The sequence below is a fragment of the Rhynchophorus ferrugineus genome, unplaced genomic scaffold (genome assembly GCF_030347505.1).
Source record: "Rhynchophorus ferrugineus isolate W39M unplaced genomic scaffold, kcgeb_rfMv2 rfM11, whole genome shotgun sequence".
Lineage (NCBI taxonomy): Eukaryota > Metazoa > Arthropoda > Insecta > Coleoptera > Curculionidae > Rhynchophorus > Rhynchophorus ferrugineus.
In genome coordinates, this window is record NW_027472590.1 from 16,049,499 (window position 1) to 16,074,028 (window position 24,530).

A 24,530-nucleotide genomic window follows, 5' to 3' on the forward strand; every position below is an offset into this window, starting at 1 on the left:
CGATTGGTTTTTTCAAACATATATATTAATTTCCGTATATTGTTAAAATATGCATGTTTGAAGATTGATATGTATTTTGAGATTTACAGTAGTAAATGAAAATTTGCAGAAGAACCAAGGGCAGTTAATTGAACGCCGATTCCAATACTTTTAGTTTTCGTTGGGTTTAAATTGAACATAAGCTCCACATTTACATACACTACATTTCATACCACATTTACATACACTACCTCTAGAAAATAAAATCTGTCTACATCCGGCCATAACAATACACGAAGACCGAAACAATTAATAAAGGGAAACATTTAATAAAGACTACCTACAATCAACTAGTGTATGCCATCGAGGAAGCTTATTGGCCAATAACAATTAATATTCCCTATATTCGTTTAATACTTCTATATATTTAACATTAAATGTGTGGAGCAAAAATAACTTAAGCTCGACATTATTTACTTTTGTGTCATGGAAAATATCCAGTAATGGTAACAGTCTTCTAAAAAATTATCACCAAAGATTCCTTCTCTATGTAACCATATAACAAACTGGTCACTATTGAAAGAAGAACTGAATAAAATCATTTCTCTAAATTTGCCTTTAAAATCCGAGATAAATAGCAGCACTAAAAATAAGAAAAAATATATACCTACTCCTTACAGAGAAATATATCGAATACAAAATGACATATCATTCACAATTTAGCAAAAAATTGCAAGAAAAAATAATTTACAAGAAATCTCACTTTGTACATTGGGAAAAGTAATGAGAAAGATCAAAAATTTCATATAAAACAATATGAAGAACACATCAAACTTCATGCAATATATGCAGGAGACAAGACCAATTTCACAAGGGGTTCAACATTGTATCTCCTGTACCATATCCGTTTTTGTAATAAATTTCACCAGCCATAATATGCAACGTTATGGAGTTGTTATACATGTCTACTGACATTAGCTCACAACTAGAGAAGTTACAGTTCGCCAAAATAACAGCCTTATAACTTTATAATTTTTATCATTCTTATTCCATCAAAAGAAAAAAACCTTCTATAATTCACATGTGGTGACTTCAGTGTTCAAGACAAAGGCCGAAAACGTCCGAAGATGTGAAATTGTAGGAATTGTTGGATGGATACCTCCAAACCTCTAAACACATAACATATGAAGGTTTTCAGACCTTGAAGATACGAAAAAGAAGGAACACAAGAATCTTTAAGAAAAGGTCATAGACTGCGTCAGATTCATCACCATTTGCTGACTAGTCTTCGGTAGAGAATTTATGAAAATACCTCTAGAGTGAAGTTCAAGTTGTTGACTGCTGGTACTTTGTATGTAATCTAATTCCATAAAAAATAAAAACTGAATATCGCTACCATATGAATGTAAATACTACTAAAAAACTTACCTATTAATATAGTTACTAGAACCCACTCATCCATATTAGTTTCTTTATGTAGCATATTGATAGTCTCCTTTAACACATTTTCTTTGACCGTAGCGTTTGTTGGTTTGGCTTCTACAAGAAAATAAATAACGTGGCTAAAGTCAAAACAAGAAAACCATGCCCCGAAAACAGAATATTGAAACAAAGGATACCATTTGAGGACATGGTGGTCGTTCAATGATATCAGTTCCCATTCAATGCTAGTTCGCTTGCTCATTGTTTCCGTTTAATTGATTTTTATTGTACGTATATCGGTTTGACCAATGCTTTTGTTCTATTTCGTCGTAATTAAGTAATTGTCATTGATTGTTGTTTAATTATGTCCAAGTTTAGATACGAGGAATTTTCTAAAATTTGCAAATGTTTATGCAGTACTTATAGGACTACTGTATATACTTTCAGATAGAGAGGTTTTTAATAGAATAGAAGTATTACATTAAAGAAATAAACCTTTGAAAAAATATTACTTTAATTATTTTTACTTCAATTTCCTTGTTAAATGTTATGTATAATAAATGTTTCGGATCATATACTATAAAGTAAGTATATAAAGTAAAATTTTCTGTGCAATTGATCGTTTGGATTAGAATGTTGTTTTTTTCTTGATATTTTTTCGGTGGTATAGACAAGAAAGTATGTTGGAAAAATAGGGTAGTTGACTAATTTTGAAAAACTTGATAAATTGACGTAAAATTTTAAATTCGCACTAAAATGTTTGAAATGTGAGACTAACGTAGTTGTTTTGGTCGCATATGGCGACTTAATTATACATGACTAAAATACCAAACAAGTTCCGTATTTTCGTATCAAGGCAGAAAAAAGTTAAGGATATGTGATTAAACCTTACAAGGTTCGAACCAGCCGGTATAGTTTGAACATCGATAATTAATCAGAGCAATAAGATCATTCTAATATATGTATTTACTATTTCAAGTAGCTTTAGTTATGTATAAAGTGTAATTAACATAATATTGAGGTGAGTAACACTGCTGATAATATTTGAGGTTAGGCTTAATTAGTTTTGTTTATTGTGCATATGGATACTTTTGTTCTATTTTCAGTTACCAAATAGTATGGAATAGTATATTTTATATAATGTTATGGGTTTAGTCGTATAACTGAGCATGAAGTCAGTATATGTTTTTGCAAGATGCGCATGTTAATCAGAGCTAAGAAATTCGTCTTCTCACTGAACTGCACTCACTGCTGTTCACTACTGAACGACGATATATTCTAAAAATACAACGAAAGTTATTAATTAAATTGAAGCCTTCAACAAGTGTCCATCAAATCTCATCTTGGTTGGATTGAAAAGAAACCAATTTCAAATATGTGGTTTCTTGTATATCAAATAGTTCCATGGGTTATAACAGGTCAATCGAAAAATCCCCGGCCTACCATAGTAAAACATATATTTTGGCAAAATTTTTTTTTTTATTCAACATAATTACCTTCGAGGGTGATATGTGGATCCATACCGTGGATTAGGAAGCAATTCGAAGCCCAATTCATGAATTTTTTCCATTGTTTTCACTGACTTGTGACACGGTGCATTGTCTTGGTGAAGCAGCACTTTCTTTTCCTTCGAATGCGGCTGTTTTCGGCGATTTCATCCTTCAAACGGTCCAATAATGCTACGTAATAGTCGCTGTTGATGATCCTTCCATTTTCAAGGTAGTCAATGAAAATTAATCCTTGCACATCCCATAACCTTGTGAACCGACTGTTGCGTTTTCCCACGCTTTGGAGCAGGTTCATCGTGTGCAGTCCACCCGGATGACTGTTGATTAGATTTCAGAGTGAAATGGTGGAGCCATGTTTCATACATTCTCACATATCGATGCAAAAACGCGGGTTTATTACGCTTGATCATCTTAAAACGCTGCTTTGATTTATAAACTCGTCGTTGTTTTTGGTCAAAAGTGAGCTCGCGCGGCACCCACTTTGCACAGAGCTTTCTCATACCCAAATATTCGTGAATGATATGATGTACACGTTCAGTTGATATCTTTAGAGTGTCTGCTATTTCATTCAATTTCAATTTACGGTCATTCAAAATAATTTGATCGATTTTTTAAATGTTTTTGTCGGTAACAACCTCTTTTGGGCGTCCACTGCGTTCACCGCATTCGGTGCTCATTTTGTCATGTCGAAACTTAGCATACCAATCCTTGATGGTTGATTATTTTGGGGCAGTGTCCGCAAACCGGGCATCAAGCCAAATTTTTGCAATCCAATTATTGCATCAAAAAGCAATATTTTATCAACACGCGATATTCCTTTTTATCATTTTTTTCACAATAACAAATCACTCAAAATGCTATAATTCACAAACTAATGATCCGACAGCCGTCAAATTTATACACGCATGTTTCGAGGGTTAGACATATTAATTTAATTCTAGTAGCGCCATCTATGTGCTAGGTCGGGGACATTTAAATTGTGTGTGTGTTATAGTAAACAGAAGTTTTAAGTATTTCGAGCGATAATTACGAATAGAGTGAGACGTGTATAGAAATATTTGAAGTGGCTTATTTCATGTTATATGTTCAATAAAACCATACTATAGTTCATTGGAAAGGTAATAATTGGTGGAATATTCTAGATATAAACCTAGTATTACTTGTTTACTCAGTTAAAAGTTATTGAGCTTTAAAACTTGATCACCACCATAGCCAGAGAATTGCTGAAAAAAGTCGATGAAATTCTTGAAATTAGAAAATTTAAATCATTTACGTAGCACTGGATGCCAGCAGAAGATCAATACTTAAGTTCCATATGAATTAACATTAAATACATTTTATAGAGAGAATTAACAATGAAACGTACAACAATAACATGCGAAGAAGATTACAGTCTAAGCTCGGAGAGTGTCCATTAATGACTGTAAAGCCGACATTTAATGTCAATAAAAGTAAGCGATTGGTGGGACTGGCAAGAATTTATTCATCATTGTACGACCGAATTGATCAGCAGACAACAACACACGACGACAACTCTAGACTATACACCTTTAATGACCCGGTAAGCATCAAGAGAGTTTGTTGTTGTAGCTTTAGTGCATCCACCATATAGCACGGATCTTAACCTATTTATTTTTACTATTTATTTCTACCTTCGCGGAAGTCTTTTAGAACCGTAAGTTAGCTTCAAGAGAAGTTTGTGAAAACCATTGGGTTCAGTTTTTTATTTAGTTAAAGCTCATCTATTCTACAGTGATGTATTTATGTTTCTATAAAAAAACATGCCAAGAGCTTGCCAGTGATTAGTGCTTGTGATGCCTATATGACTAATAAAGCTGAAATTCCTTTTTGTCCAGCTCTATATTATATTGATATAATTTCCTTATATTCTTATTGTCTTTTTGCAGTATTTCAAAATAGTAAGAATTTTGTCTGTATTGATAATATGGCGTCTACTAATAGGTTGTTCAATAAATATAGTCACTTGACGAGATAATATACTGTTAGGTTTGGTGTGTCGTTCTTATAGAAACTACATAACTTTAACGATTTTATGATTGCGTGTTCATGGTTGACATTTTACAGTATTTTTTTTGAAGCTAAATAAACTGAATATATTAAATTCAGTATGCATGCTAAAATTCATAGTTTTGGAAGCATGCTATTAAAACAAGATATACAATATATTTTTATGTCGTATCTTGAAATATAAAATAGAAAATATAGTCAAATCAGTAGGTCAAAACAACAGGTCAATTGAAAAATGGCCGGCCTGACACATGTATGCCGCTACTAGAATTAAATCCATATGTTTTTTAGTTAACCCTAACCCTCAAAAGACGCGTGGATAAATAACAGCTGTTGGATCATTAGTTTGTGAATTGTAGCATTTTGAATGAAGCAACTTTTGTTAATGTGCAAAAAAGGATAAAAAGGAATTTCGCGTGTTGATAATATATTACTTTTTTAAGGGAAAAAATATACTTGAAGCAAAAACTTCTCTTGATATCCACAAAATGATTTCGAATGACTGTAATTGAATCAAATAGCAGAAACTCTAAAGATATCAACTGAACGTGTATATCATATCATTCACGAATATTTGGGTATGAGAAACTCTGTGCAAAGTGGATGCCGCGCGAGCTCACTTTTGACCAAAAACAACGACGAGTTGATGATTCGGAGCAGTGTTTGAAGATGAGAAAGCCGAGTTTTTGAATCGATATGTCACAATAGATGAAACATAGCTCCATTATTTCGCTCCGAAGTTCAATCGACAGTCATCCGAGTGGACTGCACACGATGAACTCGCTCAAAGCGTGGGAAAACACAACAGTCGGCTGGCAAGGTTATGGCGTCTGTATTTTGAGATGCGCATGGAACTATTTCTTGTTCTCAGATCTCAAAATGCCCGCTGGGAACAAATTTTCTTCAAATGAAGAGGTGATCGACGAAACTGAGTCGTCCGATTTTGAAGCAAAGGACAAATCGGACTACAAAAATGGTATCGAAAAGTTGGAATGTCGCTATAATCAGTGATATTGCCAAAATAAATGTGTTTTACTATGGTAGGCCGGGGACTTTTCAGAGTTTTAATCAAGTTTAGTTCTATCACGAGAATTATTTTTAATAAAATATTTTTTGACATTATCATAGATTGGTTTTCGGAGCAGCTCGTGTATTTGATGGTTTAAACGAAAGAACATATTAAATGTCAAGTAAAATCTCATGACGTAATGTGTTATTAAAGAATTATTTTATAGATCGTCGCCTTTAAAAGACTTCGGTATATCTAGAGTCGCTGATCCAGGCCTCCCATTGAGCTTCCACACCTCTAAGATTATTGAACCGCAGGGTATCGACCTATATTTCAGAAGGGCAAGGGGATAGCGATTGAAATTCCTGCCTTTATCGATAAGATCTGACTTTAATGAAGACTCCAAACGTTTAATTAAACTCTGAAACTCGGTGAGTTGACCTGTTAACCGAATAAACAAATGACGGTAGGATCCAATTAGTCTTTTTGACAAAATGTTAATAGACTTTTCTTAAGTAAATTATGATTTTTCGAGTTAATTTAATAATTGCCATTTATTGTCCTAATATTTTTATATTTTTAGAGATTTTTATAAGTGTACCTGATATTAATATTGTTTGAGCAAGAAATTTTGCTTAGTATTGATAGAAATAAGAGCCCGTTATAATGGTTTAGGGAAATTATTTAGATTTTTTATGTGGCCTATAAATTGGTTTTAGAGGTATTTTTTAAATTTAAAGTATCATTGTGAAAAATCGGATCAATAAGGTGTTGTGCATCGATAGTCGCTACTTCTCTCCATTTTTGAGGCAATTTACAGAGACCATCTCGAAAGAATGATGTATCTTTTGAGGTGCTGTTCAGAGAGTTCACGAATGGTATGTGGGAATAACTAGTAATCAGAAGGAGTATGATCTAGAGAACACGACGGAAGGGGTAGCACTTCCCATATTAATGTTTCCGAGCATGTTTTCGCGGGTTTTACAAAATATAGTTGATTGTTGTCAAGTTGAAAATTAATCAGTAGCGATCTCCATCAGCAGTTTTAATAGCCTTCAAATATGTCTCATGTTCAGAATCCTCTTTGTCGTCGGTGTCAAACTTATCACTTCTAAATCGTCGAAACCAGAACTCACACGTTGATATTGTTAAAGTAAATATTTCTTCTTTAGTTAAAAGAAGGAATCTGTGTTAAGTACAATAATGAATTCTTATTAGTTTCTAGGGACTTTCGAGTTGTTCTAGTGTAGTTGTCAGATATATAGGAGTGTTAGTCAAGAGAGAAACCACGTTGTTATTTGTTATTGTATATAAATTAACTCATTAGTTCGTTTATATAGAGTCTTCAACTGTTTAGATAGGTATATTAAATAAAGCTGTTGGTTAAAAGTAATCTCAGTATATCAATTAATAACCGTAAAATCTCAACAGGTTTTGTAAAGAAAATAGATATTTTTCCTTGAGGTTATTAGGTTTGGTATTAAATAGTTAGAAAATAAATAGAAATGAATTTAATTAAACACATTAAAGCGCTAAGCGGTGAAGCGGAATGGCCGATGTGGAAGCGTAAAATTCTGGATTTACTGGATTACCACGAGGGAGTTTTAGCTGCAATCGACGGCAAGTTGGTGAAACCGAGCGCGTTGGCGGCAGGCAGTGATGACAAGATGGTGAAGAATCATAAATTGCAATCGGATTTATGTAGAAAAGCTAACAGTTATGCCAAGCCTATGATTACAAGTGCAGTAGAAGACGCTGTATATCAGAAAATTATGGACAAAGAGACGCCTTATGAAATGTGGGAGGTGCAAAGCAAAATTTCGAAGCATCGTCCAAGGATCACTTATTTAAGGTATGTATCGACTTTTTTTCATTTGGTTGGACTCAAGGAGAAGATGTCGTAAAACACATTGCAAAATTGACAGGTTTGCGGAATGAATTAAATAAAGGACTTAGGCAAAAAACGAAAATGAATTACCTGATTTTATGTTAGTATGCAACATTTTGCATATTTTACCAGTAAACTTTGAAACTTGCAAATCAAGTTGCATGTTATTAACTAGGAATAACCTGAGGACATTCGAAGAGCTAAAAGAACAACTTTACATGTTTGAAAGGAATTTTACAAAAGTCAGTGATGTAAAAGTTGAACAGGAAGTTTTAGTGGTAAAATCAAGTAAAGTAAATCAGGGTAACAGAAAAGGATCAAAGCGTTAATTGTCTAGATATGTACAATTTGAAGAGAAATATGGATGTTGCACATGATGACAAGATTGTGAGACAAACAGTTCAAAGGAAGACTTTAATGAAGTTGTTTCAGAGCTTCAAGAATAGAGACAAGATGCCAGTCTAAGAGATCGGTCTACTTTGAAAAAGCCTCAGTCTTTGATTAATTATATTCTTTACAATCAGGTAAATAAGATAATATAAAGCAGAAGTTTCCAAACAGAGAAGCAGTCGGAGCATGTATTTAATGCTTGGGATTCGACCACCTTATGCCTAGAGTCAGGGACAACTAACAACGGAATTCAACATCTCTCGACAGAGCAGCAGGTGGCAGACGTCATGACCAAATCTGACCAAAAATTGACAGTTCAGTTCATAATTTTCAAGTGTGGGATGAATGGAAAAAACGGAGTGAGTTTATCCTCAGAAACTTTAGCGCAATATTCTCCAAAGTATTCCGAAAATAAAAACGAGCTTTTTAAAATGAAATAAATCTTTTACACAATTTGTTGTAACATCACACACCTCTAAAGCAGAAATTCGGTTATAAAATTTATTGTTGCCTGGAAGGTTGCGATTATTTTCAGGTGGCCCATTACTTATTATATCTGATGCTTCACTACTGATGTTATCAATATTATTTCAAACTTGTATTATTTTTAACTTATTCCAGTAGTTTCTTTGCTATAGTTGGCTAAAAAGAATCTCGAAAAAAAGAAAGGACAAAAGTTAGCCAAAAATTGAAGATCTGGTAATTTAATGTAAGGCCAATAGAGGCTGCTACTATAGTGTGTTGCTAGAGAATTGATCTTCTGTATTATCTATGGACTCAATGAGATGGTTTCAATTTTCGTGCAAATCATTAATAGTCCGTATAATACTTGTTTGGTGAAGAGGAGGATTCTTTTGTTCACAATTTTATTGTTAGCTATAACAGTAAATTCCTTGTTGTATTTATTGAATTTTATTGTTAATTATAACACTAAAGTTGTGTAATAATAATTATAAGTGGATTGTTAAAACATATCTTGTAGATTGCCAAAAAATACACGTGTTTGCTTATTTGTGGAAGGAGCTTCATACATAATCATATTTAATTGGTGCGTATAACAGTGTATATAGTGAGTAAAGGGATACTTTTTTAGTTAATGCTTGACCGCCTACATGTTGGCCGCTCATCACCACTACTCCATCATAACTTTGTTCGATCAGTTTGTTGATTACATTTTTAATTAAGGGATCTATAACGCTAAAAATTAGTTTTCTACGTATTTCTCTAACATATTTTTCAAGAACTAGATAGTTCTGAAAACGTTCAATTGGCTCAACATAGCAAATATATCTAAAAATAACTACCAGTTAAAATTTTGCAGCAACATCGGTTGTTTCGCCAAACGACAAGTATAAAAGGTCAAATGCAAAGTACCCGGCCTGACACATAGATGGCGCTACCAGAATTAAATCCATATGTGTTTGATCTTCCTAACACTCAAAATGTGCGTGTATAAATTTGACAGCTGTCGAATCATTAGTTTGTGAATTATAGTATTTTGAGTGAAGCAACTTTTGTTATTGTGAAAAAAATGGTTAAAAAGAAATTTCGCGTGTTGATAAAATATTGCTTTTTGAAGGGAATACAGTTGAAGCAAAAACTTGGCTTGATACCCGGTTTTCGGACATTGCCCCAGGAAAATCAAGCATCAAGGATTGGTATGCTAAGTTTAGACGAGGTGAAATGAGCACCGAAGACGGTGGACGCAGTGGACGCCCAAAAGATGTTGTTACCGACGAAAACATTTAAAAATCCATAAAATGATTTTAGTGACCGTAAATTGAAATTGAATGAAATAGCAGACACTCTAAAAATATCAACTGAACTTGTACTTCATATCGTTCACGAATATTAGGGTATGAGAAAGCTCTGTACATAGCGGGTGCCGCGCTTGACCAACAACAACGACGAATTGATGATTCGGAGTGGTGTTTGAAGATGATTAAGCGTAATAAACCCGAGTTTCTGTGTTGATATGTGACAATGGATGAAACATGGCTCCATCATTTCACTCCGTGTGGACTGCACACGATGAACCCGCTCCAATGCGTGGGAAAACGCAACAGTCGGCTGGCAAGGTTATGGCGTCTGTATTTTGAGATGCGCATGGAATAATTTTCATTGACTACCTTGAAAAAGGAACGACCATCAACAGTGATTATTACATAGCGTTGTTGGACCGTTTGAAGGACGAAATCGCCAAAAAACGGCCGCATTTGAAGAAAAAGGAAATGCTGCTTCCCCAAGACAATGCCCCGTGTCACAAGATAGGGAAAATGATTGAAAAATCCATTAATTGGGCGTCGAATTGCTTCCTCATGCTCCGTATTCTCCAGATATGTCCCCCAGCAAATATTTCCTGTTCTCAGATCTCAAAAGTATGCTCGCTGGGAAGAAATTTTCGTCGAGTGAAAAGGCAATCGCCGAAACTTAGGTCTATTTTGAAGTAAAGGACAAAACGTACTACGAAAATAGTATCGAAAAGTTGGAGGGTCGTTATAATTAGTGTATAACTCTTGAAGGGAATTATGTTGAATAAAAAAACTAATTTTGCCAAAAAATTGTGTTTTACTATGGTAGGCCGGGGACTTTTCAATTGATCTGCTACACTCTAACAAATCTATCTGTATTTCTTAGAGGCGCCTTTAAATAATAAAGTCTTCTCTATGTGCTCACTTAAAGTTGCATCTAGTTCAGTAACATCTCTCCATCTCCAGATTATGTGAACTATCCCTCTACTTGCACCGGCTTTCTCAATAATAATATGTGGTGATGATAAACCTTTTTCCTTGAAATTCCAGTTTTCCTTCGTAAAACATTTTTCATATTAATTGAGTTAAAGATTACTTCCATAGTCACAGTTATAAATTTTGTTATTATGAACTGGTCGAATGTCGCGTAAAACTCCGATATCACTTACTCATTGAAATCTCCACTTAAATATCGGTCTTGTAATCGATCGTAAACTTGTAACGGGGTTAACAGACTGCCGCGCGACTGTGAAGGAGCTCACAGAGCACGATCATGTGGTCCAGCTAAACAACAGTGATAACGTTAGCGTGAGTACCGGCAGGAACAACCTGCATTCCACTGGTCCACTTTATTTCCGTGGCTCTCACTTCAATCGCAGTTTTTTTTATCATTTAGTAGAACAATAATTTGCGAATGCTAAGTGTGATTTGCTCTTTGGCAAATAATAGAAAATATTTTGGTATTTTAGTGAAATTACATAATTATTTTTTGTGTATCTCTTTAGTTTTTGGGAGTCTGTAGCACTGCAGTGCTTACGCATCAGTCGCCACTGCTAGAGATGAAATTAATCCTAGTCAATCAATATCGAAATGAACATCGACCATAAACCATTTTCGAATATTATAATAAGTTTTATATGAGCAACCAATATATATACATATATATATATATATATATATATATATATATATATATATATATATATATATATATATATATATACTATCGAAATTGGGTGGTCTGTTTGGCGGATATAAACAGAAACCAAGGTGTATGGTTAAAAAACTATGTTTGAAAAGGCAAAATGCTATTTCTCTAAATTAGCGACTGTGTGAAGGAGCTCACAGAGCACGATCATGTGGTCCAGCTAAACAACAGCGATAACGATAGCGTGAGTACCGACAGGAACAACCTGCATTCCACTGGTCCACTTTATTTCCGCGGCTCTCACTTCCATTATAGTTTTTTTTATCATTTAGTAGAACAAGAATTTGCAAATGCTAAGTATGATTTGCTTTTTGGCAAATAATAGAAAATATTTTGGTATTTTAGTGAAATTACATAATATATATTTCAAAAACCAAGGTGTATGGTTAAAAAACTACTATGTTTGAAAAGGAAAAATGGTATTTCTCTAAATTAGGGAGCAAAGCATTATCTGGATAGCGGTATAAATCCTTGCTTGTATTTTTGGAAGATGGGTAGTTTATCTGTCAACAAGTCGGATACTTCGATAGATTGCTTACGTTTTCTCGGGGCCTTCTGCAATTCAAATGTTATTTACTTGATTAAATGTTCAAGCAAAAATTTGTAGCCGCTTGTATTTAATATCTGTTTTGCGGGTGCTGTTTTAAGTTTGTTAGCAATGTTAGTTCTAAAACCAGAATACTTTCAAGATTGTATTTTTAACTTATATTTAGGTAAATAAAAATATATAAGTTTTTATATTCATTCAAGACTTCGTTTTTTTTTTATTTTAAATATTTTCAGAGTAATTGTTATTTATGAATATTGCCTATTAACTACCCATACCCACTCTCATCATTCTCTCTCCGATTGCTACCAGAAAAATGGACCTCTTTTTTGTTATATTCTCTTTTTACGCTTGATCTGATTTTTTTTAAGCAGCTCTAGTATCTCAAACATCATATTATATCTATTCTATTTATTTACATCTATTTATATCTTCTTAATGTAAGTAATATAAGGCAAAATATGTTTAGGTTCTAGTAAGAATTCATTCTGGTTTTTTTACTATGTAAACTAACTATGTATGTGTATAAGACAATAATTATATTAAGTTGATTATATTTACTGACAGATTGTAAAGCAAAGACTGTAGTTTATTTTTTTACATTAATTAGCTGTAAACCAATAACAAGATTAACAGTTGGTTTAAAAGCTGAGTATTGTATTTGTATCTCACCATAGAACCCAATTGCTGTGTATTAGTGTTGTAATGAAAGGATTCTCTTTCTAAACACTTTGAACAACCAATGTGTTTTGAATAACTTCTGAAAAACCTAATTTATTTTATTGTACAAATTACTATACCGGCCTCTTAACTGCAAATTACTTTTGAGAAGTAATACATTTTCAATCGATAATAATAGTGTTAATTTGTTATTACACTTTCACTTATGTGTTTTAGTAAATTATTGTTAATTAAATAGGTTGCTTGTTTCAATGAAGGTCTGTATTTTAGGCAATGAATAATCTAATTGTACAATGAAAATAGCGTGTCTTTGGATTTTTATGTATTATATAATATATATTATCTTTAAATTATATTTCGTGCTACTATGAAGTATAATACATTGATTTTTGTTTAGTACATACTTAATATAGTAATCAAACTTATAATGTCGATGGAACAGCCAATGTATATATGTAAAAATTACTTTAAAAGAGAATTGATATTCCGAATAAGATATATTCTGGTCAAAGTAATATGTCTCTAGAATATTTTATATCTATAACATGGAGTTTATATGATAGATCCGCAATAACATTTAGGCCAATTTTGAAAATTATTCTCCAACGCTAAGAAATCGAGTGATAGCGACAATCGAATGTTTCATTCGTTACTAGTTTTATACCTCCAAGTTTTCTTGTGTCCTTGTTTTTCCGTTTTACTTGTGTCCTAAAGACATAAATGTGACAAATAGCCTTATGTGTTGTACATATTATGATAAATAATAATGTACAATTTTCATTGATAAATAGTAAAACATATTTGACTCAAAAATAGTAGGCATAAATCATTAATATACTTATTAAAATTAAGTAAATAATTAATATAGGCTTATATGTATTTCAGTAAAAAATAATATGGATATTAAAGAAAAAAGGATTTCAACTTTGGTAACTATTGACATCAAAGAATATTTTATTATATTTTCTTTAAATCAATTATACTATATTATATATTATCGTATTTTCATATTACATCTTATACTATTATTATATTATTACTATATATTTTTATATAATATACGTAAGCAAGCGTTCGAACGAAATATTAATTACTATATTCATTGGACTTTATTTTAAAACTTACGCTCGAATAGTCTGAATGTATTGCGACTGCCTTAATACGTTGACGCTAATTTAGAGTATTGGTATTTGATAAATCGTGTAGCTGACCTGGGAGTATGCACATTTAAATAAGTAACGTGGAATATATCTGGCCTTACCCAGCTTAGTTAACCTAACCCAGCTTTTACACACATCTATGAACTTAATGGGATTCGAAGTGAACTTCGTCGTTCTTACCTGGTAAAGGATCTAAATCCTTCTATTATTACGTATAAATATCAGTTTTCCTTTTTTTTTATTATAAAAAGTGCAAATGAATTCAGACATTTTAATTGTAATTTATTTATTCTATTTTTTATTCATCCAATTACTTCCGCTTTTATGTTTTTGTCTCTGTACTCTGTTAAAAATTTCAGCTGATAAGCAATCAGCTGGTTAAAAGGTTATGAAAATTACTTTATTACTTATTTTATATTCTAACTATATCTTCCTAAAACTTATACGAATGTGTGCAAACTAACTTATTTTTAAATAAGTATTGTGCAAATGTGTGAATTGTTGAATGTATAAAATGATGGAAAGTGATGATCAATATTGGAAGTAGTATATTCAGGTAGTGTCAGGTAGTATTAAAGTGTAAGATGATTTACTAACGAAGTTTTTCCAGTTAAAACATTAATATTTAATATTATTTATAATAATTTAATATTATGATATTAAATTATTATTATTTGTATTAAAATTTTATATATAAATATTATTAATATTATTATTTATCATTCTTAAGAGTACTCTATAAAATACATTAGCGGTATGACTTATTTTTTTATAGATTTTTTCAACCAGCTTAAAATTATATTAAATATTCGCAGTATTTTTGCAGCTTTTTTGAGGCTTTGAACCGCTGAAGATACCGAACGACAAGACATGTGAGACTATATGAGTTATACTCAAAATAGAAAATTTAACGCTGACAATTGATAAATTGTTCAATTAAAATTGCATTCTGTGTCAGTTCCAAAATGCAAAAAAATTTTCTTGTTGTTGGCATATCTTATAAAAAACATTTAATTAGTGATACCATTAATGTTGGACCTGATACACCTTGGAAATTTTGAAAGTCTGGTATTACAAGCTTTCGATAAAGATTCAACAAATACACAACAAAATATTGCAATTCGGTTTGGTTTGGTTGAAAGCAAATGGGAACAAATCAAAAACATGTACCTTCTTGAAATAAAATTTTATTTTGGCTACTGAAATTTTATTTTTGATGTGAAAATTACCTGAAAAAGTTAGATAAAATATTTGTTATATAGCTATAATAAGTAAGTTAATATCGCAGTAATGGAGATTAAAATCGAAAATGATTGGAGATAATATATTCAATTTAAGTTATACATTTAACAGTAGTTAAGTTCTTGCAACTAAAAATTTTTTGTTGATAAAATATTGCTTTTTGAAGGGAAAAAATACAGTTGAAGCAAAAACTTGGCTTGATCTTGAAACTCTTGGAGTTTTTGGACATTTCCCCCAGGAAAATCAATCATCCAGGATTGGTATGCTAAGTGAAAATGATTCTGAATAAGATGATTTTGAATAAGTTGAGGATTTGGAGCAGTGTTTGAAGATGATCAAACGTAATAAACTCGAGTGTTTGCGTCGATATGTGACAATGAATGAAACATGGCTCCATCATTTCACTTCGAAGTCCAATCGACAGTAATCCGAGTGGATTGCACACGATGAACCCGCTCTAGAGCGTGGAAAAACGCAACGGTCGGCTGGGAAGGTTATGACGTCTATATTTTGGGATGCGCATGGAATAATTTTCATTGGCTACCTGGAAAAAGGAAGGACCATCCACAGCGACTATTACATAGCATTATTGGACCGTTTGATGGACAAAATCGCCGATAACGGCCGCATTTGAAGAAAAAGAAAGTGCTGCTTTACCAAGACAATGCACCGTGTCACAAGCTGGTGAAAACGATGGCAAAATTCCATGAATTGGGCTCCGAATTGCTTTCTCATCCACCGTATTCTCCAGATCTGGCTGCCAGCCACTATTTTCCATTCTCAGATCTCAAAAGAATGTTCGCTGGGAAGAATTTTTCGACGAATGAAGAGGTGATCGCCGAAACTGAGGCCCATTTTGAAGCAAAGAACAAATCGTACTACAAAAATGGTATCGAAAAGTTGGAGGGTCGCAATGATCAGTGTATGTGTATCACCCTTGAAGGGAATTGTGTTGAATAAAAAATTAATTTTGCCAAAAAAAAAAATTAGGGTGATAGGCGGGGAACTATTCAATTAACATGTTATGTTAAACAGTTTTAATATTAGGTGCTCATGTATTTTGTCCTGCGATATCTATTTACCCATTTTTAAATATCGCCACATATAATAATAGTTTACTATTCAGTATTATCGAGTTATTGTAAGTTTTAGATTCAACGATTTGAAAGTTATGATCAAAATTATGATCATATTATGATTTTGATATCAATGACAAAGAAAGATCTGGACGGCCAAGTTCGAAAACAATTAACTTCAATAATTATTTGGTAAAATCTCAGCTTAAACGCACAGAGTGCATGAATGAACTACATGACTTGTGTGCAAATGCCCTTCAAGGTGTTGAACACGGAAGGTTGAAATATAAAATAAGTAACAACTGGCATATTTGGTACTTTACGTACTATATATCTCATATTACATTTTATATTTTTTTATATTTTTGGATTGAATTTTAATGAAATTAATTTTTTTAAAGTCTGTTTTACAGCATTATTTATTACTTACCACTTACTGTAGAAATATTTGTTTAAATGTTAAACGAAAATGATTCAAAATTGTTGTGTTCTGGGATGTGATGGTTAAAATAGAGTAAATTTTTTTCTAAAGGGTCGTGTACAATATATATTGCAGCAATTTTTTTGAACTTTTAATAATGAAAAAATGTTCATAACGCATTCAAGTACCTAATATTATATTTGTTTATATATTGCCATCGGTTAAAGGTTTTTGAGGAGTGAAACTCTTCAAGAGGTTTAAGAAGACAAAAAAATCGTTTTAGTATGTAGCTTATATATAATTAAGCATTAATATTAGACAGGTTGACTTTTAAAGTATATCATAAAGCTTGTTTGAGATCTTTTCGAACTGGGTGAGAGGTTTGCTGCATATGACGATATTTACCAAACTTGGCACCATACTTGGCATTTGTTTCGATTTGCCATAACTTTGTGACGCCATTCAAGTCCAAAAGATTCGAAGCTAACTTTGTTATCTGTTTTTTATAAGAAATAAATTTAGTGAAATGTTTTTAAAAGTTAAGTGTTACCATAATGTAATAAATATTAGTAACTCTTTCATAAAATGTCATATAAACCTCTTTAATTGTTTATTTAAGTGATATACATACATTACTCGTTATGCGAAAATTATTTATACATGGAAGCTTGAATTAATTTAAATGAATTATGCACAGTTTTGTTCGATAGTTGGTTAACATCTTGATGGTAATTCCATTTTACTCCTCTCATAGAGGCTCCCCTTTTTAGTATTCAAAAACTAAAACAATGGATGTGGCAAGCCTCTCTGGAGATGATTAATTTACCAGAAAAATGGTTTGCCATGGACAATAACATATGGTAATCACTAGGTGCGAGGTACAGATTATAAAGTGGATATAAAATATCCAACCAACCAAGTTCCTGGAGCTTCTGACGGTATTCTTCTGGTATTCTCTTTATGAAATACAATGCCTGTCCTAATAGCCAAACTTGGGCGTTTCTGAGCGAGCTCATAGTGTATGATTTCCAACCCCGTCAAATGCACAGCAAAGCCGTCATGGCTGTATATTTCTTCCTTCTATATTTCATTTAACGTTGTCACAACTGATCCACTTTCGACTTTCGCTTCAGAAATAAATCGATTTTGTTATTTTTAATGATTTTTAATGAACGATTTTTAATGCAATGCTTAATTTTCTGATAATAACAAGAATGCCTATATGACGATGAAGCTTGACCATGTTCCTGATTTTATCCATCATTATTAACATAATATCTTTGACATCGGAATTGCCGAATTAATGACGATAATAATGAAACCAAAACGGCTTTTGATATATACAGCTTTAGACTCATCATCAACAGAATCATCACCAACTGTTTTTCGTTTTCACATTTAACGAAGAAATTTTTTGGGTAAATGAAAAAAGGATATTTTCTCATTGCTGGTGTCCGTCTTTGATGTGATTTTAAATAAAACTCATGCCATTGTTCAGAAAACTTTCAAATAAGTTTTTGGCAAAATAATCGATATTTTTTTAATATACCCAATATTTTATATTTTAAAGATTATAGAGATACATATATTTTATGTATTATTATTACTATAAAATTTAAAGAAAGTATAAAGTGAAGATACATTAGTTTTTTGTATTTTTTTAATTTAGAAATTCTTGTTAGTAAATCATCTTGGTTTAATTCATGAAAAATTGTATGAACGATAGATCAACAGGAAAGTGTAACGTGCAGTGTGCCATCTAGGACATCGATACAGTTCGTAGAAAACGTTTAATTCTACCTGGCTCTACCGGATGAGGAGTTGAACGACCACGAGATGGATGATATGATCTGTTATTAAAAATATGGGGACCTTCTGATGTCAACGTCGGTGCTAACGTGGATGAGAGCGCTGGCAGTTTCTCCTCGCTCTTCGTTACCTCCTCGGTGGTAATTTTTATTGGTGGGGGAGTAACGGGAATCTCCCGTTTGAAAATGAAGCTAACACGTGGCGCCATTTTTCTGAAACAGATTAGATTTTTAAGTATATTGTTGTATAATAAGTTCAGCATAGTTTAAATAATATTTTTATTGTTTAAATGAACATTATAACATTATAATATTACAAAACGTGCTTTTATAAATAAAGATATTTTTAGTTCTGCAAGTGTGAATGAACTCAGTATATGTTCCTCTAAGATTCGAATGCCAACAACGACCGAAGAAAATGGGGTTCTAACTGAACATTCACTACTGCTCACTACTGAACGACCGTGTATTCTCAAAGTACAAAGAAATAAATAAATTAAACTCAAGCGTTCAACAAGGACCAGTTAATTCCCGTTATCATGTTAAGGGTAAGTGACACATATGTGATTGAAAAATGTGATTTTATAGCCTGGTATGCATATATACGAAGAACGTATGAACCCAAATATTATCACGGAAGTCATGTGAGGTAAAAAACAAATTAAGCAGAGATTTAGTTTAATAATGCATAGGAAAACCTAATATGTTGCATGTAAGACATAGATACTGCAAAATGCTTGATGAAATATTGCAGCACTAAAAGCATCAAATCGGAGACGAGTTCCTAATTATACATTTCTGCACGCAGTTTAAGGCGAATATTGAAAACTGATTTGAAATTGTTCCCGTGCAAAATTCAGTTAGTTCAAAAACTGCTACCGGAAGATCCTGATCAACGAGTTGAGTACAGTAATGCAATTGTCTAAGATTGTCTGGTGATATTGAAGATTTTTCGTCTAAATTGATAATGAACGAAGAAGCCCATTTACTTCTCAGTGACCACGTCAATAAACAGAACAGTTGGTTTTTGGGAAACACAGAATCCTCTATTATTTTATGAAACATCAATGTAACCACTCAAAACAACCGAATGATTTGGTATTCATGCTGGAAACATTAGTGGTCCCTATTTTCTTTTGAAAAGACCAAGGTGTTGCAGTTACTGTTACTGCTGAACGGTATTAAGACATGATTCCAAATTTTCTTATGCCTGAAATGGAAGAGCACGAGCTAAAAGACTAGTTTTAGCAAGATGGGGCCGTTGAATGACGTTTTTCCACGTAGACTAAGTTCGCGAAGTGGCATGTCCAGCCAGACCTTCGGATTTAACAGCACCAGATTTTTTCTTATATACTATAAAATCAAAAGTTTATGTGAATAAGCTCCAAATGATTCAACATCTTAAAGACAATATTCGCCACGAAACTGAAAAAATCCAATCCCAGATGTTGCAGGATGTCATGAAAAATGCCTTAAAAAGAGCTGAAAATTGAATAGAGACTAGCGGTCAGCATTTAGCCGATATAATTTTTCAATAATAATAAAAAAAAACCTAAATACTAAATAAACCTTTTATGAACACCAAACTTAGTTATCTTTTCTTTGAGCAAAGTCATAGCCAATCGAAATGGTAGCGGGACTCTTGCCCCACGTTTTATTTGCCCAAATATTACTGGGTAATTTGATGTAATACTGGAGACACCTTTTCCTCCTACAGAGCTGATAACAGCTTAATAAAATCAAACATCCTTTGTTAAATGTATATAATTTATAACTTTTTTTTATTATTACTATCAACTATGTTAATTTAATATTTTTGGTAGTCTTGTCACATACATTTTCATCTGCACTTTTAAATTATCATCATAAAAGTTTGGAGTAGATTTGCCATCGGTACAATTTTGATTTATTTTAGCAAATATAGGGCAATTTATTTCAATAATATTATTATCTATAAAATTTTGCAACCCGTACATAGCTCTAGTCGTTCAGTATATGGTAGACTGAAATAGGGGCACGGTAACAAAACTCACATTGAGCAGCCGGGCTCGAATTAATTAAGTGACCTTGCGAGAAACAAGAGTGACCTAATCTCAGTCGATTCAGAGATACGGCATGGCGACTAAGGGATGGAATGTGAAGAGATCAGAAGAAATCAGCTTTAACCACAAAGAGCCTGTTGTAGTTCGCCTCCTGGGCTCAACGACGTTTTACCTCGTTCTTTGCGAAACAAGTGAGATAAGATGAGTATGGATACAAATATTTGTGATTGAAAGGGGAGAGGAGAAATTCAGGCCCTGTTGCCACGCCTGGTAATGTACTGCCATGTTAGCTTCGAAATTTGAAGCCAGCAATATAGATGCTCTTGCGGCCAGGATAGGAGTGGAGAAGTTAATAGGACTAGCACCGCATAAAGTATAGACAATGTTCTCCTTTATAAAATTGACATAAAGATGTGTTTATGAAGGGCAGTGAAGTTCCAAGGGAGAATATTGGGGTAGTAGACAATGAATGCAACAAGTCAATTCCTGGAAAGAAGATCAGCAATTATATGAGAGATACGAGTGGGACAGTTAGGGATAAGATGGCCCAGGATGTGAGGATGACTCCAAGTGGAGGTCAGATTTAAGGAAGATGGTAGAGCAAATGATCTCACAGCGAACTTCAGTGAAAGCAAATCTCTACATCAAGAAAGAGCTGGGGTGGATGTAAGACTGCGCAAGTTAATAGCGTTGGAGGATCGAAAGGAGTGGAAGGAAGAAGAGACATATGCATGTCTTTGGAACAGCGAGTTTTAAGTTCGATGATGTGATGTTTCCAGGATAGCCGGCAGTCGAAAATAACTCACAGGAATCTTATACGATCAACAGTTGGGATTGAAGTATCATTAAGTGAGAAGGAATGGACCCGAGTATGGTTACGCCTCCGACATAAATGGATTACAGAAGACTTTGAAGCAAAGATAATGAATCCGGTGGAGGAAGACCAGGAAGAAAGACGGTTTAATGCTCCTTGAAGGAGCCTTTCATGTTCGTAAAATATCGGTAGGTGAGCCTAGAGTCGAGGAATTTAGTTATCGAGTCTAGGGTAATTACAAATACAGCACTTAGAACTGAACCCTGATGGACATCAATCGAGAGCGGGTAGGTAGAGGAGAGAAAACCTCTCGAACAGACTCGGAAAGATCTGTTGCGAAGGAAATTCCTGACAAAGTCCAGGATATTACCCATGAGTCCGAAGCATGTTGATGAGCATGAAGATTGTTGATAATGCATTTTGTATAACCAATGATAGTGCCGGCAGGTGTTTTCTGTCAGAGTAAGCGTTTCTTATATCATTCTCTGATCCCACCAAAATGATTAATTGTGAACTGACCAGAGCGAAACGCATACTGAAAATCAGATATTAAAGAATGGGTTTCCAGAAACTAAGATAGGCGGTTGAGAATCATATTCCCGAACACTTTACAGAAATGGTCGATGAGCGAAATTTGACGGTAGCTTGAGGGACATGGCAGTAGTTTGCACTTCTTTCATATTGCGATTAGGATAGAGGGGACCAGAAGGGAGGAAAAGAACCAGGTGACCAAATCTCATTATAAATGCTCAAAGGGTGGAAGAGGGGGAAGGGAATGTTGTCAGGTCCAGGAATGGAGGTAGAATATCTTTTTAGTAATCTCTTTACAGCATATTTTTATTATAAATGAATCATCTAGCCTATTCGAGAGGTTGTGTACCATTAATTGCTGTCAAAGTTTGTTGCTAAAAGACTGAATTTGCTAAAAATCTCGCTGTAGTTTATTATTAGATGGCAGCATTGACGCATTTAAGGTTACCACGGGGAAGGTCACTGATTTATCAAACTGCTCTTGTATAAAAAATTGAGCTTAGGTATGTTCGTATTTACAAAACTCGCAACTAGTTAGATGGATGGACTTGAAGATTTCACACATTATTGTATTTTAACAGAACAGTACCTGTATGACACCTTTTATTTCGGGTTTATAGCAGAATAAAAATTCCAATAATTTGTCGTAGTTACTACGTTGCTATGATAACCATAATCTCGTTAAACTGGAAATTAGCGGAAAACATTTTCAAGTTTCGAAACATTGAACTGCAACTATGGCTCTGATAGGAAGAAAACAGTTTGTTATCTCAAATTTCATTATGTTCAGTTATGTCAGAATAATTTGTTGTCTTGCTGATTTGAATTTTATGTTGATTAAATTGCATTTGGTGCCATTTTTATTTGAAGAAATTTTCATTGCTGTAGCATTCCAAATTATACCAATTGTAGATCATTGTTAGGATGCATTGGCTTCTCAAAAATTTCATACATTTTTCAATTTTTGAAATCTCCGTTTTCAAGGATTAGTTTTAAAAACAATAAAAAATTTAAATTTCTTTTTCCTCCAATAATTACAGCGTAGACAATACAATACAAAAATATGATAAAATTAGTGGTAAGGTATAAGTTAAATAAAAATTCTAATTTTGAGATAAAGGGGATTTGGTACATAAATAGCTAGAAATAGAAAGAAGGAGAACATAAAAATCAAGACGTTAATAATCGTGAAGATAAGTTACAGTTATACTTGAGCGTAATATACAGAATAACTGAAAATGATTAGCTTTTGCTTGCTTTACTTTTTCACAGAGAATCGCAAATTTGACCAACTATATATTTTTTAATATTTTGAAAATATAGAACTATATACTAAAGATATTTTCAGAAATGTTGTTGTTTCATTTTCTACCCTTAATAGCTTATAAAAGAACTTAGTTTATCCTCCCACTTAACATCACAGAGCAGATAAAAAAATACAAATAAATTAATCTTAAGATGTACTAGTTATGTTTTATTAATATTAAATTTTTGGGATAAGGGATAATTATTTCTAAATTTAAATAACCAGAGCCACAATGAGATATTATTATATCATGAAACATGATATGAACGATCGCCAAGAGGATCTATTGTACTTAGTATCTATATATAGTAGTACAATATACGGTATAATTAAAATGAACGGGACAAGTTAGCTTCAAGCATTTTGATGATAATATTCATTAAAATCACAGAGATTGGAATGTTAATTTTTTTCACCAGTGGCCAAGTCCAAGTGTCCAATTTGATTAAATATATATTATTTGACTTTTTAAATTATTTTGTTAAGTATCTAGGAAAATTTTCAAAAATATGAACTTCTACGTAGCAGATTAATTTAGTTTCATATTTTACTTTTAATGCTGCACAGCCAAAATTACTTTTTTCTTCTTAACATTACAAAACAGATATCAGACAAATACAAATAAATTCATTTTACTATCTACTAATGACGTTATATTAATATTCAGTTTTTGAGATATAATTATGTCTATATTTAAATAACTAGAACCCCCCAGAGAGAGAATATATGGATCAGGCTGTTGATGATCATCATGATAATTGTTTATACTTTATTGCATTTTGAAGATAATATTCATGAAAATTACAGAAACTTTTTCACATAGGGCATCAAATTTGATTAATTATATATTGCTTCACATTTTAAAAATATTGTATTAAATTTCAAGGAAATTATTCAATAATATTAGCGTCCGCCTAACACATTAATTTAGTTTGATCTCTCAAGACGAAGAACCGAATTCATTTTATTCAGCAACTAATTATTCCAGAGCAATTATTTTACAAATACAAATGAATTAATTTTAAAATGTACCATTTAGATTTAGATTAACACTCAATTTTTTGGATTAAAATAAATAAAGGTAATTATGTCTAAATATAAATTAGCTGACCATAAAGGAATATAATATAAGAGTCAGGGATTTAATAAACATCAACATATATTATTGTGCTCTAGTACAATATATAGTATAAGTAAAACGTATGGTCCTTGTTATCTC

At 32.7% G+C, this 24,530-nt stretch overlaps 1 protein-coding gene across 4 annotated transcripts in view; it reads right to left on the reverse strand.

The window, feature by feature from the left end:
* The window catches only part of Syt1 (Synaptotagmin 1), a 62,275-nt gene that overhangs the window by 33,037 nt on the left and 4,708 nt on the right, over positions 1-24,530 (reverse strand). For 2 of the 4 annotated variants that reach the window (XM_076417787.1, XM_076417786.1), the window contains exons 2-3: positions 18,611-18,831; positions 1,408-1,518 (exon numbers count right to left, since the gene is read on the reverse strand). In XM_076417787.1, coding sequence (XP_076273902.1) covers positions 1,408-1,518; positions 18,611-18,827 — 328 coding nt within the window. In that variant the 5' untranslated portion in view covers positions 18,828-18,831. Of the gene's footprint in view, positions 1-1,407; positions 1,519-1,598; positions 1,702-18,610; positions 18,832-24,530 lie in introns of those variants that run through there. The other 2 variants (XM_076417788.1, XM_076417790.1) reach the window with 2 other exon arrangements.